Source organism: Sminthopsis crassicaudata, chromosome 2 (genome assembly GCF_048593235.1).
Source record: "Sminthopsis crassicaudata isolate SCR6 chromosome 2, ASM4859323v1, whole genome shotgun sequence".
NCBI classification, from domain to species: Eukaryota; Metazoa; Chordata; class Mammalia; order Dasyuromorphia; family Dasyuridae; genus Sminthopsis; species Sminthopsis crassicaudata.
This window is the reverse complement of record NC_133618.1, coordinates 362,601,998-362,622,975: the sequence shown is the minus strand read 5'-3', so window position 1 is coordinate 362,622,975 and position 20,978 is coordinate 362,601,998. Positions and strand designations below refer to the sequence as shown.

The 20,978-nt window shown below is 34.2% G+C and overlaps 1 protein-coding gene across 4 annotated transcripts in view; it reads left to right on the top strand.

Annotated features, from left to right (window-relative positions):
• Positions 1-20,978, top strand: part of ACSL6 (acyl-CoA synthetase long chain family member 6) — a 141,245-nt gene that overhangs the window by 67,649 nt on the left and 52,618 nt on the right. For all 4 annotated transcript variants that reach the window (XM_074290962.1, XM_074290961.1, XM_074290960.1 and 1 more), the window contains exons 3-4: positions 14,982-15,096; positions 20,800-20,864. In XM_074290962.1, coding sequence (XP_074147063.1) covers positions 14,982-15,096; positions 20,800-20,864 — 180 coding nt within the window. The remainder of the gene's footprint in view (positions 1-14,981; positions 15,097-20,799; positions 20,865-20,978) is intronic.

The following is a 20,978-nucleotide window of genomic DNA, read 5'->3' as shown; positions in this document are numbered from 1 at the left end:
TCACCTCTCTGATATCATGGTTCTCTTCAAGAATGAAGAAAAAACAACAAATCATTATTATTAATACTACCTTCCATTATTATTGGCTGTTCCTGTTTTTGGTCTTGCCTTCCCTAGAATGACTTCGTTTTCTTCCTTTGCTTATTATATCATTAATCATCATTTAAATCCTAAATCAAATATCACTTTCTTTAAAGTTCCCTTAATCAATAACCATCCCCCAGATCTCCTGCTACAAACCTCTCAATTTCATCATTCTTTTCTTTAATATCCTTATGTAATTTTGTGTAAAATTAACTATGTTTTTACCTTACCCCCCTACTAAAATGTAAGTTCCAGTAAGAGCAGAAATTGTTTCCTTTCTAAACTTCTCCTGAACTCTAGCACCCAGCACAGGGCTCTGTACCCACTAAGGGCTTTGTTTTTTCCTGAATGAATGCATGGATGGATAGTTATTGCTTGCCATTGTTTTCATCTGATACTCCTTTTCTCCTGGTGTTAATGTTTATTTTATCCCAGGGGACAGTGGCTCAGGGTGCCATTAGGTACTAAGGAAAATTGAGCCAAGTTACATGCTCATGGGAGAGATTTATTGTCAGCTTGGCAACAGCCTCCACACTGGCTACCTTCATGGAGACAGAGGAATAAGATTTTTACTCACTCTCAGGAGCAACTTTGTATCGGTGTGAGGGAGAGAATATTGTGGTAGAGAACCCAGAAATTCAGCTGAAATATGAGGGCAATATGTACCAGGGCTCAGAGGTGAGGACAATGTCTCCCAGGACTCAAGACTGAGGACACTTTATTTTAGAATAAACAGTCTAGTCAGAGTTCACCATTCACTTGTAGGGCAAGGCTTAGTCATCTTTAACTTGGGTATCTCTCCCCTACAAACTCTGCCTAATGTCAGGATGATTGGGCTTCAGGGAATAGGACAGGGAATGAGACAAGAACAAGTTCTGAATTAGGATCCAAGAAAATGTATCCTGAGGACTTGGTCAGGCATTCACAATGAATTTGTTCTCTTTTATCTCTAATGTCTTTATCATATAATATTATTTATAATTATCTGTGTTTGGGTACTATTCCCATATTAAGATCATTATGGTGTCCTAGATAAGTTAAATTTATGTTCTCTAGTAACTAGCATAGGGACCCTCATGCACTTACTGTTGTATTAGTGTTACTGTATTTTTTTAAAGAATAATAAATGTACTGTGATTTATCTGAAACACCATACTACAATATACTGAGATGAGTCAGAAAAGAAATTCAGCCTGGAAAGTTCATATCACATTAGAAGGCAAAATACAGGAAATACCAGCTGGAAAAATAACTAGAGTTTTTCATATTCAGGGCAAGTACCAAAAAGTTGCTCAGAGCAAGTGGCAGGAAGGATGCCCACAGATGAATTGAGGAAGGACAGAATAGGATAATAAACAAGTTCAGGCCAGCCAGTCATATAGTAACTTCTGTTTTAACTATTCTTGCTAAGCAGATTATAAATTCTGTTGTTTATATGCTGGTGAAGCACTACAAGAACCATTAACACTCTCCAAATTTGGCAACCTACTGTAAAGTCCTGATCACCCTGTCCAAATTATGAAATAACAGGCAGATCAATTGAATCAAATAAATCAATTAGTAAGGCTTTAATAGTGAAAATTTTTATGGATCAACACTATGCTAAGTACAAGGAATACAAAAATAAAATAGCCCCAGCTCTCAAGGAGCTTATATTCTATCAGAGAAGAAAATGAATATAAATAAATGCATACAAAATAAATAAAAGTTAATTGGGAAGAATTAGAATTTTGGGGATCAATAAAATAAAATTATGCTTAAACTAAGTTTTGAAGTCAATCAAGAATTCAAATAGGCTGAAATAAGGAAGGAATCATTCCAGTCAGTACAAAAACATGGAAGCACAAAGTGGAGTATCATTTATAAAGAACAAGAAGAAATCTGTCTTGCAGGATCATGGAGTGTGTGTATGGAAATAATAGATAGTAAGACTGGAAAATAAATTGGAGTCAGATTGTAAAGGGTTTTAAGTGCCAAATAGAAGTTTCAATATGGCTTTAAAATTAATAGGGAGGCACTGGAATTTATTGACTATGGACTTTTATGAATACCTCTGTGATAGCTATGTAGAAGCAGAAACCTGAGACAGGGAGATCAGTTAGGAGGTAACAGTTGATGAGTTGATGAAGACCTGAACTATAGTGGTGACTGTATTAGAGAAAAGAGGGAAAGTGAGAAAGGCTGTAAAAATGGAATGAGGAAAACCTGGTAATTGATTGGGTGTGTGAGGTAAGATAGAGTAAGGAATCATGGGGAACTCTAAGCAGGTATGTCTCAGAGCTACATCTAAATGGCTTACAAGAGATGATTTTTAAATTTTCACTAAAATAATTCTTTTTACATTTCAGAAAGTATAATATACTTCTGAGCTTGAATTATTGTTTTGTTGGTTGCTAGATTTAAGAATGTGTTAATAATGCAGATTAAACTTTAAAAACAGGTGTGTTTACAATTTTCCCCTTGAGAATTTGGTTCTTAAATGCTGTATTTAATAGCACATCTCTATAAACATTGCTTAAACTCAGCAGGAGTACAGCAGAAAGCTCAGAAAATGAAGTCATCACCAGACTCAAGGCTTGATGATTGGAGGCTAATAATGATAATAATAATAATAATAATAATAATAATAACTGATATTAATATAGAACTTTAAGGTTTGCAAAATGTCTTAAGTCCCTGGTATCATGCCAGCCTCACAACACCTCTAGATTGAAAAATTGAAATGGAGACATCTAGAAAGAGTTAGATAATGAATTCAGTTTTGGACATGTTGAATTTGAGTTGCCTATGGACGTCCAGTTCAAAATATTCAATAGCTAATTGAGAATGTGGAACTCTGGAGCCCAGAAAAAATATTAAGGTTAGTTGTATAGATTTGGGAATTATAATTAAACTGATAGGGTCTGTTGAAGTAGGGGTGTGTGTGTGTGTGTGTGTGTGTGTGAGAGAGAGAGAGAGAGAGAGAGAGAGAGAGAGAGAGAGAGAGAGAGAGAGAGAGAGAGAGAGAGAGAGAGAGGCAGACAGACAGACAGACAGACAGACAAAGACAGAAGAACAGAGATAGAGACACAAAAACAGAGACAGACAGAGTCAAGACAGAGTTTTGAGTTACATTAACAGTTAACAGGTAAAATATGCTTGATGATGAATGAAGAGAGCATAATTTCATGACAATCCAAATAGAGGAGAGACTATCCTGAAGAAGATAGTGATTAGCAAGATCAAATGATCCAGAAAGCAAACAAGATGAAAATGATTAGGAAGAAGGCATTAGTTTTAATAATTTAGAAATCATTGGTAACAGTCATTTCTCTCCAAAATTTTGGCTTTTATAGCACTTGCTTATACTCTTTACCAGATTTTCTATATCTCAAGGCATATGACTTAGATATGAGGCTCCTCTTTTTAGCTATTTGATTTATTCAATTTAATTTGATAAACATTTATTAAACACTCACAACGTACAGAACATTGTGCTGCGAGAGATGGAAAGTTTAGATGAGACAGGGTTTCTGCCTTCATCTAGTCTAGTGTGAAAATTAGATCATCTCTCCACTTTGGTTTACCTTTATTTTCAGTGGGTTTGTGACTACTGAATTCCATTCAGAAAGTCTTTGTTGAGTGTTCTCTATCATGTGTTATATAATTCAGAAATCAGTTGAAGTTATGCATATTAACATCTGAACTGAGTTTTTTTTTTTAATGTTTGTTAATTCAAATGAAACTCTAATAGGTGGGGTTTCAAGCATTGTTACAAAGTAAAATGAAAAAAGTCATAGTGCGGGGGAGAGTATTTTTTTTTGAAGCAGGGCCATAAGTAAGCCAACCTTGCACTGAGAATCAGCTTTTTAAAGTTGTACCTAATTTGCATGGTGTTTTCCCTTCCTTCAATCAGGGTACCTATAAAACTCCCAAATTCTTCTTCAACTTTCCAATTATGAGAGATAGCTTGTCCATGTGCAGTATCTGCTATTCATATGTCTAAATCATTTGTGAATGGGTTATTTTTAAGGAGAGACTGCCTTCATTTTAAGAAGTCTTGGATATAATTTTATATACAAGTTTCACTCACTTTTTAGAAAAGCTCTCACTTTCTCTGCAAGTACGGAGGCCAAAAAAGACATTAGAATAGGACATATTTTATTTACTCTAATAAAAATATGTAGAACATACTTTGATGCATGGCCCTCACAGCCAGAAGAATTTTCCTTTTTCCAGAGAGTGTTAAGCAACTTTTCCTTGTTGTGGATACTACCTTCCCTCTCAGTCCACAATGGCTCACAGTATGCCAACAAAAGGATAAGTCCACATTACATTTTTAATGTTTTTTATTGATATCTTTGTTTCTTTCATTATCATAGTTATCCCAAGAATCTCCCTCAAACATCACTCCTCCCAGAGAACCATCTCATATCATATTAAATGATATTAATATCATTTACAAAGGGGGAAAATGAGCACAAATGATTGATACATAAAAAAGTCCAAAAACAATGTATAACACTTGGGGATCTCATAAAGAGATGGATTGGGAATTTTCTGTCATTTTTTTTGCTCAAGTCCTGCTTGAGCTTTATAATTTTGTTTTAAATTTTTTAGTATGTAATTATTTCCATTTTTCAGTTACTGTGTATATTGTTTTCTTGGTTCTACTCACTTCATTCTCTATCACTTCATATAGGTATCTCAATGCTTCTCTGAATTTATAACACATAATTTCTTACAGCATAATAATATTCTATTACATTAATATCATTAATGTTGTTAAATCTTGTTTTCATGACTCCTTTGGAGTTTTTTTTTTTTTTTTGGGGGGGGGGGCAAGTTTATTAGAGTAGTTTGTCGTTTACTTTCTCCAGCTCATTTTACATTTGGGAAACCTGAGGCAAATATCCTCTAACAGGGTCACACAAGTATTATGTGTCTGAGGCTGGATTTGAACTCAAATGTTACTGATTCCAGGTCCTGTACTTTACTGTGCAATCTAGTTGCTTGTTTCATTATATTTGTGCACCATAATTTGTTTAGCCATTTCTCAAATAATGGACTTTTACTTTGTTTCCATTTCTTTGCTTTCATAAGAAGTACAGTTAAAAATATTTTGTTGTATTTGGAAACTTCTTATTATTTTGCTTCCTTAAGGTTTCATTCTAGTAATAAAGTCTCTAGTTTCATGGGTATGAATATTTTAGTCACTTTGTGTTTAATTTTAAATCGTTTTCTCAAAATGGTGATACCATTTCACAGTTTTCCAGACAAAGTATTATATGACTGTCATTCCTCAATTTCTCTGACATTAACTATTGCCATTTTTGTTGTTTTAGTCAATTTTCAGGGAATGAGGTAATATATCAAATGTTTTGATTTGCATTTTCTGATGATTAGTGATTTGGATTTCTTTCATATAGTTGAATACTTGATAATTTTTCTTTTGAGAACTATTTATTCATATCCTTTGATCACCTATCTTTTGAGGGAATGGCTAATATATTTGTGTTTATTAATTGTTTATACATCTTGAAAACTAAACATTTGTCAAAGAAATTTAAATTTTTTTTCCATTTTTTGCCCATTCAATTACTCCCTTTTTTGTTCTAAGTGTATTAATTTAGTCTGAGCAGAAGCTTTTCAGTTTCATGTAACCAAAGTTATCTATTTTAATCCTTTGAAATTGCCTCTATCTCTTGTTTTGGATAAGAATAAATGTTAAAGTTGTATATTAATTTAGAATGCATTATAGAATGTAGTATAAGGTAATGGTCTAAATGTAATTTCTGCCAGACTACTTTGTAGTTTCTCCAGCAATTTTTTATCAAATAAGAAATTTTTTTCCTAGTTAATTTGTTTTTTCCATTTTATCAAATGCTGGATCACTAAGTTCTATTATTTTTGATTCTTCCTGGTCTAGTCTGCTTTTTTCTTTTAATCAAAAGCATATGGTCTGTATGATTGCTTCTTTATATAGTATATTTTGAGGTTGGGAAGTACTATTTCTCCTTTACCCTACTTCTTTTCATAATTTCCCTTGATATTCTAGAACTTTTGGTTTTTGAAATGAATTTTTTTATTATTATTTTACCAAAGTCTACAAAGTATGCTCTTGGTGATTTTTTGGATGGCATAGCAATTTTAGAATAAATTAGTTTCAGTAATAATTATAATCTTTACTATATTGACGTGTCCTACCCAAGAGCATCCTCCAACCCCTTAAGAAGTCTTTTGTGTCCTTTAATATAGGTCAATACCTAGATATTTTATGTATTTTGTAGTTATTTGGATTTGGATTTACCTTTCTCTTATTGTAATATTACTTTTCCATTTTTTTTTATTATATTGAAAAACTGTTGAATTATGAAGATTTGTTTTGTAGTTTATAACTTTGCAGACATTATTAATTATCTCAATTAGTATATCTTTCTGATGTTTTTAATTTTTTTTTTGTCTTATTGTTATTGTTGGCATTTCCAGAACTCTCTCAAGTAATAATGAGAGTGAGCATCCTCGCTTCATTCTGTACTTACTGGAAAAGGCTCTCATTTATCTCCATTGTATTTGATGCTTGATTTGGGTTTTAGATTTTTATGATATTTTTATGATATGCATATATTTTGTAGGATTTTGGGCACATATTAGTTTTGAACTTTGTCAAAGGGTTTTTCTGCACCTATTGAGATAATCATGTGGTTTGGGTGTTTTATTTCTTAATATCATTAATTATGTTGATTGTTATCTAATGTTGTGTCATCCTTCAACATCCTGGTATAAATTTCACTTATCTATAATGATGATTTCTTGAATAACTTGCTATATAATATATTTGACAGAATTTTGTTTAATATTTTAAAGTCAAAATTAATTCATATGTTTGGTCTAGTTTTCTTTCTGTGTTTTATCTTTCTTTGATTTAGATGTTAGGACTACATATTTAACTACATATATGTTATAATAGGATTCTAGTAGAGTGCATTCTTTTTTACTTTTGAAAACAATTTGTGAAGTATGGATATTAATTGCTCTTTAAAAGTTTGATAGAATTCTCCTATGAATCCATCAGGGCCAGGAGGTCCCCCTACCCCTTGGTAATTCTTTTATAGCAAGATTTATTTTCTTTTCTAAAATTGTCTTATTTAAGATCTGTCTTGTGTTTTTATAGTTTGGATGTTTTATATTTTTGAAGATATTCCTCTATTTCTCTTATGTTTTCATTTTCATCACATAACTGTGAATAATGTGATTTGATTATTCTTTTTATTCTTTTAGTTTTGTTGTAATTTTGCTTTGCTCATTTGTTATTTTATTGGTTTGGTTTTCTATCCTCCTTACTATCAGATTAACTAAGGTTTATCAATTTTATTAGTCTTTTTTAAAGAACTAGCTTTTAGTTTTATTCATAATTTTTGTGGTTTCTTCTCAAAATTTATGTTACTACTCTATAACTTAAATATCTTCTTTTTTGTGCTTATTTTAGGTTTTTATTTATTGACTTTCTAATTTTTTAAAATGTATATTCAGTTCACTAATCATTTCTTTTTCTATTATGTTAATGTATGTTTATAAGAATATGATTTTTTTTTCTCCTGAGTACTGCTTTAGCTGCATACCAGAAATTTTGGTATATTGTTTCATCATTATCATTTTCTTTTTACATAATTATTGTTTATATGATTTGCTCTCTAATTTACTCATTACATAGGATCCCATTATTTAGTCTTCATTGGGATTTTTATCTTTTGTTTGTTATTTCTAAACCAACTTCTCCTTTTATTGTGTTATGATCTAAAAAGAATTTATTAACTATTTCTGCCTTTTTACATTTGTTTGCAATATCTCTACTTGATCTGTTTTTGTAAAAGTTGCATGGTTCTGAGATTATATATATATATATGTGTGTGTGTGTGTGTGTGTGTGTGTGTGTGTGTGTGTGTGTATATATATATATATATATGTGTGTGTGTGTGTGTGTGTGTATATATATATATATATATATATATATATATATATATATGTAATCTTTTGAAGTTTAATTTAGAAGATGCTATAAATCTTTTAACTCTGGTTTCTCCAGAATTTTTTAGTTCCTTATTTTCCCTCTTTTTTTTATCTTTCTGATAGACTTATTCAGAACTGAGGAGAGATATTAAAGTTTTCTGTCACTATTGTGTTACTGTCCTTGTCATCCTGTAGCTCAGATAATATTTTTTATCAATTTAGATAGATGTAAAGGCACTTGGAATATATAAGTTTATTACTTATATTGGTTTGTCATCTAAGATTCCTATCAGCATAATGTAGTTTCCTAATGAAGAGGGGACCCCACTACTCTGAAGATCCTTGGAGAAAATCTTCAATTCTGCCTCAATAAGAGACAACCTAACCTCAAGTCTTTTTCCTTTAAATGAATTTAAGTTTTACCTGCTTGAGGGAGGAATGATGAGGAAACCCCAAAACTCTGAAAAATCCTTAAAGGAGAAAACCTCCTTGGACTCTGCATCAGGGAGGGGACTATACCCTAAGCACAAACAGTTTCATCTTTGTTATCGGGGTGGGGTCGGCTCAGTTCTGAAACCCATAGAATTTAATTCAAATTCTAACCCTGGCTGAAACTCAGCAGGGAGCCAATCTGGGACTCCACCTACAAGTCCCCTTCAGCTTATAGCCAAAGCTCCCTATTATAAAAGAGCCAAGCTGGAGTCCTCTCTTTGCAGAAGTTCCAAATATGGCAGCCTTATGCCCAGCAGGCCAAAGGATCTCTGCCCACTGGAACCTTGGTTCTGGTGCCTTTTATCTCTACCTTCAACTTTACTAACTAGACTTTACTTCCAAACTCCATAATAAACCTCTTTTATCAATCTAGGTTTTTGGGTCTGTAAATTCTTTTACAGGGGACTCTTGCACCACTACTAGATCTCATTTAACTCTGTATCCTTACGCTGAATCCAAAGGGGTCGCAGGGGAGCTCTTTTTGACAACTTGTAGCCCGAACCTGCCACTAGACCTCAATTAAACCTAATTTTATTTAGGCACCCCCAATTCTAAACCTCATAACTTAATTATCTCTTTTTATTTTTTTATTGTTTTTGCTTCCCCCTACCCCATAGCATGATTGCAACTCCTGCTTTTTTTGATTCACTTGCTGCACAGTAATTTTTTTCTATCTCTTTGGTATCATTTTATGTAGATCTTTGTTTTTTAAATATATTCATTGTAAGCAACAGATTGTTGTGTTTTGTGATCTTATCCAATTTGTCATTTGTCATTTTATTAGATTGCTTGATCTATTCACAACTAAAGTTAAGAAGGTTAAGATTATATTTTCTTCCAGTTACCTATAATATTGAGCTTTGATTTTTGATTGAGTTTTTATTGAGTTATTTTTTCTTCTGGAAACACAATATTATATTCTTTCAAGTACATTACTTTAACCTTTTTTAAGCTGGACTTATACCCACTGAATCTTCTTCTCTCACTTCAATCTCCTCTTCTCATTTAAGACTTTTTGTCTTAAAAGTTTTGCTTATTATTACATTTTTCCTTCTTATTTTATTTGTTATATGTACAATTCTTCCCCTTTGCTTTCCTCTAATAGAATTAATTTTTTCCTTTCTTCCCCTTCAACTAGTTCTCTTAATTTTTCATTTCATTTTTTCACTGTTTTCCAAAAAGATTTTCTCTCATTTTCTTCATTATTTATCCTCTCTTTCTACTCTAGACCTTTATTCCCTGATTCATCACCCTTAAAAAACAAAACAAAACAAACAAACAAACAAACAAACTAGTTTCTTTATTCACTGTATTCTTCATGCAATCAAAACTTCCAACATATCCATTCTATGGTCTCCCCTCTAGCCATTTTCTGCCACTGAGGGAATTAGAACAACAAGAACAAATAGTGGGAATTAAGTTGATCACATGATCCCATCTTGTAACTCAATTCTGGAGCTAGCTCAGCAGTTCCTTTTCTAATCAATTATTCATCTAGTCTTGTGAGAAAACTTTATCCAATTGTGGGAGTGGAGAGAAAACTTTTTATTGCCTTGCTTAAACCTAGCCCTGCATGGCTTCAAAGCTGGATCATTTCTGCCTGCTGCTTAGAATTATCTTAATTAAAAAATTAGGCTATGCTGACCAAAAACCTAGTCAGATATGAAAAGTAATGCAAGGAGATATCTCTATATCTTTATATCTCTATATAAATGTATAAATTTATACATTTAAAACAATCATAGTGATAAGGTCTAGATTTAGGGAACCAAAATGAAATTAGGGTTTCTGGCGGTCAGGGAGTTAAATGATAAGGTCTAGTGGCAGGTTCAGGGTTCAGGGAACCAAATGGAGAGGTTTGGCTCCCCTGCAACCTCTTGGGATTCAGCACAAGGGTAGGGAGTTTTGGGGACTCCCTTCTGGCAGAGCACAGGTTCTCTATAAAGGAATTTGCAGACCCCAAAACCTAAATTGTTAAAAGAGGTTCATTATGGGAATTGGAAATAAGGTTAGAAGTCTTGACTGAAAGGTATAAAGTCTTGTCAGGGAAATAGGTGAGGATAGGGAGAGGATAACACTGGTAAAGAGTGTTATTCCAGCGGGCAGATCTATGGAAAATGGAGTTTTGCACTGAGAATCTCAGTGGGCAGAAAGTCCTGGCAGCTGAGTAAGCCAATGAGGCCCATCTACAAAGACTTTAGTTGATGGAAGCTCATTATATTGGTTGTCTTGATGGGGGTTGGGAAACCTGAGCAGATCATAAGAATGGGGGCTGGGACAAGCCTGGATCTCCTATTAGAATTCAAAAGGGTGCTTTTGAGCAGGATTTGTGAATCAAAGGCCTTAGCATCCTGGACTGATATGCCTCAGCCATGAGGGGCTGGGAATCTGAAAAAAATCACAGATCAATCTGAAAGGAATCACAAATCAATAGGAAATATAGTTTCTTAAATGGACCACAACCCACTTCATTCCCCCCTCAAGCAGTTAAAACTTAAATTCATTTAAGGGAAGAAGAATTTGGGTCAGGGTCTCTTATTGAGGCAGAGTTGAAGGAGATTTTCTCCTTCAAGGATTTTCAGAGTTCCAGGATCCCCTCTTCAATATGTCTTTTCTGAAAACTAGTTAATCAGTGGTTGTTTGCATATTCTTTTGATTGAATTTTGAAGGAAGTGGGCCACCTCTTTTTCTGATTTCAGGTGACTCCTATTCACTCTCCCCCTCTCAATTTAGAAAGTCTTTAAACTTTTCTCCAGTTGGAAATCAGATTACCTGTTTTTGTTTTTGTTTTGTTTTGTTTTCCTGAGGCTGGGGTTAAGTGACTTGCCCAGGGTCACACAGCTAGGAAATGTTAAGAGACCAGATTTGAACTCAGGTCCTCCTGAATTCAGGGCTGGTGCTCTATCCACTGCACCACCTAGCTGCCCCCAGATTACCTATTTTTGTATTTCAATTTTTTAATTAATTAGTCTTATTTGATTAATTTTTTTTTTTTAATGCATGAAAAAATCTCTCTCCCCTTGTACTTGGGACCTAATGCCAAAGCCAAGGGGCCTGATACCAGTTTGTTAGGCAGTTGGCATGCATTGCTTAACAAATTAATATGCTCAGAAGATCAAACCTTTTTTCCTCAGTCATTTTATCTGTCACCCATCCACTACACCACTGCCCTATGGAGTTTTTCCCCCCATTGAGTCTCAGTCCCAGAACAATGACAATTATTACTGGTGTCAGAATACGCTATCTTATGCTAGGGTCCCTCTCCCTAAACAACCCTGATTACACACCTCATTACTGAGAATTTCCAAATTTCTCTGCACTGAGGTAGAATGAATGAACTTTTCAACCACCAAATCTCTCAAAACTACCACAATTTCTCTTTATGTGTATATGTCCATAGATCCCCCTCCCTTTACCAAATCAAGCTCTCCTTCCTTTTCCTCTCTTTTTATTCTATCTCCCCTTCTTTTCTTCTCCCATTCTCTCTGTAGGCTTTCTGAGTTCACAGAGGCCACCTTTCCCTCATTGTTAGCCCTTCATTTGATTCTGATAGAACATACATTTATCTCCATCATTATGTTCCCCTCCCTCTTTTATTTACCCTCCCATGTTAGAATGTAGTACCATATGATTCACCTTTAGGCAGAGTATTGCCAGGTTCTATCCATAATATTCTAGTCTGCCTCTACATTATTGTTTACAATGGACTTCCATCTTCACCCTTAGAAGTTTCTTACTAATTTCTCTGTTGTTACTCTGTTGCTCTTTGGTTGTTTCATTTTTTGACTTTTCCTGTATTATTTTTTGTTTTGAGGTATTCAAAATCAAATAATCTCTTTAATTCTAGCTTTCTAGAATTTCTAAAAAATGTTTCAAATATCTCTTTATTATTAAACAAACATCTTTTTTCATTTATGATTAAGCTCAGATTTTCAGGGTAGGTCACCTTCAATTGCATTCTGGGCTCCATTACTCTGAAACATGATTCCATTACTTCCTATGTTTTCTAGTGAAAGCAGAATAGTCTTGTGTTATTCAAATTTTCTTTCTTTTGTATTTGAAGGTCTTTCTCCTGATGGTAGGACTTGATGCTTTTGAGTTGAATTCTTAAATTTAAACACTATATGTCTCAGAGTTTGCAATCTTGTTTATGGAGTTAATCAGTTCTTTCAATTAGCATACATTTTCTCTATTCAGAAGTTCTGGGAGTTGTCTTCTATTTTTTTCTATGCATTTTGCTGTTAAGGCTTGTATTTTCCTGTCTTGTTCTTCTGAGAGACCTATCATCCTTAGATAAGATAAGCCAAAATTCTTATCTTTAAATACAACCTGCCTTTGAGATTAGTGTGTTTTATTTGCATGGTGGACATATTTTCTACTACTTCTAGTTTGTTTTCACTTTTGTACACAGTATTTGCATTCCCAATCTATTTTTTCTCTCTTTTGTTTCTTTGGTAAGACTTATCAACAGAGATTCCAGTTTTTTTTCCATTCTGCCCGCTTGTGCATAAATTCTGTTCATATAATCCTCGTTTCTCTTTTGAATTACTCAAGACGAACATATTGTAGTTTGATCTCACATTTCATAGGATCCTCTTTCTCATTTGATCTCATATTGGATCATTTTCTTTTATTTTAGAATATTTATTCATAGATGACTGAGTTTGTTTACTAGATCTAGTAAAGATCTAGATTTGTTACTATTAATGTTTTCACCATTTATTTATCTGCTTATTTTCAAGATTTTTGAGTTTTCCTCTTCCTGAGATCTTTGATAATTTCATTCTTTTTTCCTCCTGATTTTTCCCTATTGCATGTTTTCTAATCCTATAATTCTGATTATGGTTTCACTTGTGTTTCAGTCTCACTGATCAATGGCCTAAGCTTCCTCAAATAACTTTCGTGGGCAGCTAAATAGTGAACTTTTTCCTTCAGGCATCATGGAGTGCTGCACAGCTACACACACACACACACACACACACACACACACACACACACACACACACAATGATCCAATTGGGTATCCTTCCCTATTCATTCTTTTTTCAGCTTTCTGGCTTCACATCAGCAGTTCAGAGCTTTGCAGCACTGGTACTACAGTATTGTTTGTCACCATGCTGGATGGCAAGCATGCCCCTTCAGCACACTTTTGTTTCTAAAGTTCTCTTGTAGCTGGCTGTTGCAGAATAAACTTCTGCAGCCTTGAGCTGGAATTTCAATGGTACTGGAAAGAGGGATGGGAAACTGGGTTATGGAGTTAATTTTTATTACAAGCCTTCAGATACTTAGGTCTATGAGGGCACTCTCACTGCTAGTAGCATGGGAAGTATAAGAAAGGTCCTGAGTGAGCTCAAAGTTAGTATCAGTTCAAGGGTTGGTCAGTTTGTTTGCTTTACCTTCTTTTAGATTTTGGACCATAGATGCAGCTGTAGTTCCTTTATCTTTGGTGCACAATTTCTATTTTTTTGGAGATATTTGAGAGGTCATAGGGAATCAGAGAAAATGTTTAGTTCTCTATCTTGTTGCTCATGTGACTGAAAAGTTCTAGTTGCTTCTTGCTATACATAATTCTTTGTTGTATTGATCCTCCTTTCTCAGCAGGGCTAAACAGATTGTTTGCTCTACCTGAGAGGTGAATGAAATCTCAGTCTTCTCTTGTAACTGCTCTTTCAAGTTCTCAATATCTAATGAAGGTTCCATTTCTCTTTCTAAATCTCCTTCTCCTATAGGCCTCCCCCCCCACATGGTTCCCAGTAGAGGTTGCATGGATGCATAGGTCACGTATACTCCAGCTTCATGTATGTGTCTACTTCCTAGCTCTCTGACTTTAAAAGCTAAACTGGAAGTACAAGATCAGATTGTGAATTCTGTTACTCTTGATGTGACAACTGGGGTTGTTCTCAATGTTCTTTAATTTACAATGCTGAAAACTTCTTTAATGAGAGTAGTGAGGACTCAGAGAACTTGTGCTGTCAAAGAAGTAATAAATCTTTTCCTCTTAGTACATGCCTAGGCATGAATACTACATATGATTTAAAAATGGGAATATAATTGTAAAGGAAGAATCATTTTTTTTAAACCACAGTACTTACAGGATTTAATTAGTGTTAAGTCTTTGGTCCAAACTTCCAGTGTATATTTCTAAAATAGCTTGATAAAAGAGAATTTTAACTAAATACAATTCTAGTTCAAAGAATCCTATTGTTGAAGAAATAGTAGTTATGTCTAGTCTGTCTAGCCAATAAGTTATGGGATTGTGTAATGAGCGTTGTTAACAAGTGGAATTAGTCTATGGCATGTAATTGGAAAGATGCTGTAAATTTCTAGATGACAGAAATGATAGTGGCTTTCTTACTTCTTGGAAATGTCATGTTTTCTGAAGTTCCCTTCTAACCCATGTCTTTTTGATTCCACAGGGCTTTGATGGAGCTCGGAGGTCTGTGATTGGAGGCAGCCCCAAGTTGCTGAACCATTATTATGATGATGCTAGAACCATGTATGAAGTCTTCAGAAGGGGACTGAACATCTCTGGTGAGTATGGGACACTTCTTGGCCAGAGAGGCTGATGTGTCCTCAGAGTGATATATGAAGATTCTGTCAGGGATAGACTGTTCTTTTCATTCCAAGTGAAGACTGGTAGTTATTATTTAATTAAAAAAAAAAAAAGTGACTACTACTTACCACTGGAACTAAAGGAAGGACTAGCCAGTCCTAAAAGTGGAAAATGGCTGACAAATGCCATAAGGACATAGGGTAACTGTGTGATACCAAGGGAGCCAGCAACAGCAGTTCCCATAAGCTTTTAAGGCTTACAAAAAGCTAGCTTCTCAACAATTCTGTAATAGAGATATTATCTCAACTTTAAAAAAAGAAAATGGAGGAAATGACTTAGATATAGGGAAAAGGAGTTGTTTGTGGTCACTAAGCCAGTAAGTACAAAATTCAAATTGAGAGTAATCTCAAGGGCTTTGGGTAACCAAAGCCCTTTCCATTAAAACACATTGCTGTAGACATGTGTAATGACTGCTTTACATGGTATAATAGAATACTAGATATGGAGACCTGATTTTAAATATTCACTTAACTAATTACTTTCTTCCAAATTTCTACACTTCTTTGGGACTCAAGTTTCCTCCTCCAGAAAAAAATACAAACAGGCTTGTACAGAAGGATCCCTGCAGGCCTCATATTGACTTAGAATTAACATTATCTATGTTCTATTGCATTTTTATTTATTTTGTTAAATATTTCCCAATAAAATTTTAATTTGTTTTCGTCCTGGAGCTGCTTTTATACTTCTGCCTTTCAGCACATAATAGTGTAATCCTGATGTTGTGACTGTCCCTGCTTAGCACATTTAGAGAATGGCTTGAGAGTGGTTTCTCATGCTCAGGACATGGTGTGGAAGGACTAAAAAGTGACACTTAGTATTCCAAAAAAAGAAGAATAAAACAATGTTGGGGTACAAAAAATCATGTAAACTATATGGGAGAAATCTTCTCTCTGAGTTTATACAGTAGATAACTGATGTCAAAATATATTTACCACAAGGCAGAAATTAGAGAGTTATCAATCTAGGTTTTATTATTGTGCTCAAGCATAGGTTCAGGGCTTAGAGAAAACCTTAATCCTCATTAGAATTCTGACAAAAGTCTCTTACAGGTAAAATTACATCAGAGTGACAAATATAATTCTTTTACTTAACTCCATAACCCATTACCCATTCCTCTTGGGTAATAAAACTTAGTATACTTCCTTCAGTGTCATAAAACTTAAAGAAACTTAGTCAAGTCATAATATCATACTTCCCTTAAGGAAACAGGTTTTATCAAACTCTATATGTAAACTAAGTCAGGTGATAGATTAAACATTTAAAAGATTCAAAAATAGGCTAATTGAGGAAAAAATGTATATGTTGCCAATGACTCTAGGATAACTGAAATTATTCCTTTAGCATCTTATCTAAGGAATGTTAAATCTTTAAGTAAATTTTTATATGTCATGGGATAGATTTTGATTAACTCAACAATCTTTGAATTAGGAGAAATGACTTTGACCTTCCCTTCACTATGATCAAATGAGAGAAGTGATTTTGAAGATGAATTTGAGGAAAATTTTCAAAATATTTGTTTTTAGAACAGGAACACCAATATTGCCACCTCAATGCTGCAGACTTGAGCTACAGCTTCAGATACAGTAGTGAGTGTGTGGAGTAATGGGCATATTCTGGCTATATCATTTCTGTGAATAATGACAATTCATTAGAATTATTGGCCCTTATCTATATCCCCTCTCTCTTCCTATTCCCTCCCCTGTTCCCTGTGTTCTAGCTATAAAGTTAGAAAAGTGTCAAGGGCCCAACTGCTTTCCCCCAGAATCTGCCCTTTGGTTTAGGCATAAACTAAGTTTTAGATTTAACACCTGGTTTGATAATATATATATATATATATGTATATATATATGTATATATATATATACATATATATATATATTTTTTTTTTTCTGGATTTTCAGTTATTTTCTTTGAACTTGGCAAAGAAGCTAAAATATCCCAAAATGGCATTTTTTGGCCTGTCTTGATATAAAAATCAAAGGCATAAAAACAGCATCCCAAAATGTGGTCATTAAAAAAAAAAAAAAAAAAAAAAAAAAAAAACCAGAAACAAAAAAACTGAGATCCTGTAAGGCTTAAGAGTTTGATTCTGTGAATAGCCAGTAAGTTGTATACCTTATATAGAATAGAGGGAGTTAAGGAAATCATAGCTTTCTCATTTTTTTTTTCCACACAAGAACTAGATGGCAGGAAGAAGCTGCAGGATCTTTTCCTTTTATCTGTGTGGTTACTAGTCTTTACCCTTTATCCTTTTTGTCACCACTAGGATTTCCAGATATCTCTGGAAATATTTCATTACCTAAGGGGATGCAATTGTTACAATTCTTCCCTTTAGTTCATTTGTAGCTATATTCCAAAAGGTTAGGATTAGACAGGAAGATTAAGTTTATCTTTGAAAAATGATTTCCCATTCAAGACAAGAAGGGTTTTTTCCTAATTTAATTTTCTAATGTGTGGGACCAACTTTCTGTCCAGTGATGTGGAGTCAAGGCTTTCTTCTTGCTGTTCTCATAAAATTTGGGGTATTTTGCTTTCTGGAAAGTTTGAATTAAAAGAGTCACGTTTTTAAATTGTGTTTTGGTTTTTGTTGTAAGAGATTTTGAGCTCTGAAAAGAGGCTCAAAGGTATTTATTCCAAGCAGTCCCACTGTGGTCTATTCCCTGAAATCTCTGAGCCTTCACTGTAATCTATTCTACATGACTCAGCTTATCACAGAATAAGTACTCCTAGACATAGGAATTTCTGGTTATAAAAATATGTTGTAAAAAGTTCTATTAAAAAGTTTTTCTCATTGTATTTCCTTCATGCTGACTCTCATACTCACCCTTGGCCCTTTCTCTGGAGGGCAAATGGGGATAATGGGGAAAATATTGGATTTGGACTAAAAAGTTTTAGTTCTGTTTCTTACAGCGTGCTAACTAGGAAAAGGTCCTTGCCTTTTCTGAGCCTTCATTCTCTCCTATATTAAAATAAGAAGGAATATGGAGGTGACCAGATGCATGTATTCTTCCAGCTTGAAAGCCTATGCCACTTGGCTTCTGTGAAAGTCTGCTGAGAAGTCTCACCTTCTGTCCTACCCTGGCATGGTGAGGTTTGCTGGTCTGAAGTGACTAGGGGACTGTGGGTCAAGCATGATCTGTTTGTTAATAAGTAAAAGATAAAGCATTTTCAGGAGCCAGACTAACACAGACTTTCTCCCACTTTCAGAGACAGTGAGCGTGCAACTTTGCACATATCAGATTTTACTTAATGTTTGTTTAGTTGAACTATATTGGAATATAAGACAATAAGAAACTACAGATGGTCTGAAGTTTTCCTCATTGTTAATTAGGCTTCCAATCTAGGAGAAAGTAAAATATTATAGCCTCCAATTAAAAAAAAAAAAAAAGTTTCTTGATACTTCTTTAAAAGACACTTCTTTTAAAATTTCAACTCCAAAAAGCATTTCTATATACATTTCAGAATACAAAAAAGGATTCTATATATAATTATTAATCGCTAGTTCATACTGCTTGCTTTTTAAAAAAAATTATGTAACAAATTTTTCAGATTACTTTCCAAACTATCCTATCTGTCATTTCTTTGTTCTGATTTTCCTTCTATTCTCTTCTAGAAATTTTTTTTTTTGTTAATGTTTAAATGGTCCCCTTGAGAGGTGGGGAGGTCATTACTGTTTGTGACCCAGGAGACCTACTAGAATTTAGCATTTTCCCAATCATTCCCCCTCCACAACTAACAGATCTTAAAAGAAGAGGGTGGGGTAGGGGACTTGAAACAAACATAGTCAACCTAAGTGAACCCATACAGTGGATGTATAAAAATGCTAATGTTTCTGCACCTTAGGTACACCACCTCTCGTGAGGAAATAGGTAACAGCATTCATCACAGACCCTTGGGAGACCTGATTAGTTATTGCTTTGATCAATGGTCTTATCAAAGTTGTTTTTCTTTACATTGGTGTTGTCCTTGTAAAAATTGTTCTCCTGCTTCTGCTCTGTTTTCTCTGCAACTGTTCATACTACCCAAGATTCTCTGAAATCATCTCTTTCATCATTTCTTTTGGTACAATAAGTCAACAATTGCATTAAGTATCTGCTCTGTGCCAAATGTTGCACCAAGCTCTGGGCATAAAAAGAAAGGCAAAAGAGAAACCCAAACAAACACTGTGCTCTCAACGAGCTCATAGTTTAATGGAAGAGTTTATAATAATGCTCCATTACATTTCATATACAATTCTGTTTATTCTGTTATTCATTCTATTTAGCCATTGCCAAATTGTGCAATAGATAATCTTAAGTCACCATCTTAGATTCTAGTCCTTTTCTTTTTCCTTTTTAATCCCCATTTAGGATCAGGAAGTTTGTTTTGCTTGTGATTATTTCCTTCCTGGCATTTTCTTCTTTCTTAATTCCTCCTACTCACCTCCACTGGTTTTCCCAATAAGTTTGATGGATTTCTACACACTGGTATATGTGTTGTGTGTTAGACATATCTTTTAAATTATCTGTTTAGATTATTCTTGGCTAGAATGAACACTTTGAGAACACATTTGAAGCAAGTCTAGAACAGGCAATATTGACCCTTGAGTAGTTTGAGTAGTTAGCTTCATAGGAGCTGGCATTATGTATTAGAAAGAGTTCTGAACTGAGAGTCAGGAGACCTGGATTTGAATCCTCCTTTTGACATTTACAAGCTTAATAACCCTGAGCAAGTCCCTTTAGGTCTCACTTTTCTCATCTATAAAGTGGGAATAAAAAATATTTGTTATACTAACAGGATTGTGATGAGGATCAAATGAATAAAGTTCCTTTTCAAACTTAAAATACTGTGAAAACGTGAGATAGTAGTAGTATGATCAACACACACTATCCCCCCAAAAAAAAACACCCTAAAAGATATTCAATAATATAAAAACATTATAAATGATACTTCATAATTTGAGGTGGAGAGAGGAGGGGAGAGTACTTGTTGGTTTGCTTTCCTGATTGCAAACATATACAAAAAACATATACATTTTTCCTTTCTGGCTGAAAGCCAGAACACCTGGGTATGAAAATACTATATGACCTTAAATCATACCTTTAACTGTCAACAGGTGAGTCAATAAAGATTTGCTAAGCATCTCTTCTGGACCAGATACTGTGCTAAGAATTAGCAAGACATAGGGAAAAGAGACTCTACATGGCTCAGTGGGGAGAGTGCTGGGTCTGGGGTTAGAAAGACCTGAGTTCAAATCTAGCTTCAAACACTTAGTAGCTGTGTGACCCTATGCAAGTCACTCTGTTTGTAGTTCATGAATTATACCCAAATTAAAACTCCATCCCACAAGAGAGAGATTTTTGAAACTCTCTGATCTTTAGGTACACTAGCAGCCTTGTGTGTTATTGTACTCATTCTCTATTTATCTTTTACCTAACACTTAAAGTACTAAAATGTGTGTGGACAGGTCAGCCTGGTGATTCTCCATCACAATTAAAAAAAAAAGTTTTCCCCAAACTTTGTTTCATTAGGCAAGAGAAAGCTACACAGTACTTTAAGTGAATAGAAACTTCAAAGAATTTTCATAAAATAGTTCTCCACAGTGTCCACAATGGCTAATAGTCAGTATTCCTCTTTTTTAGGAGATGGTCCCTGCCTTGGATCCAGGAAGCCCAAGCAGCCATATCAGTGGTTGTCCTACAGAGAGGTAAGGACCATTCAGTACATGACATTGACTTTTTTGTAACTAAATAAAGTCCAAGGAGAGAGAGCTTAAAACATCAGTGCAATATTACTCATCTCCAAGGTTATTTCGTGTCAT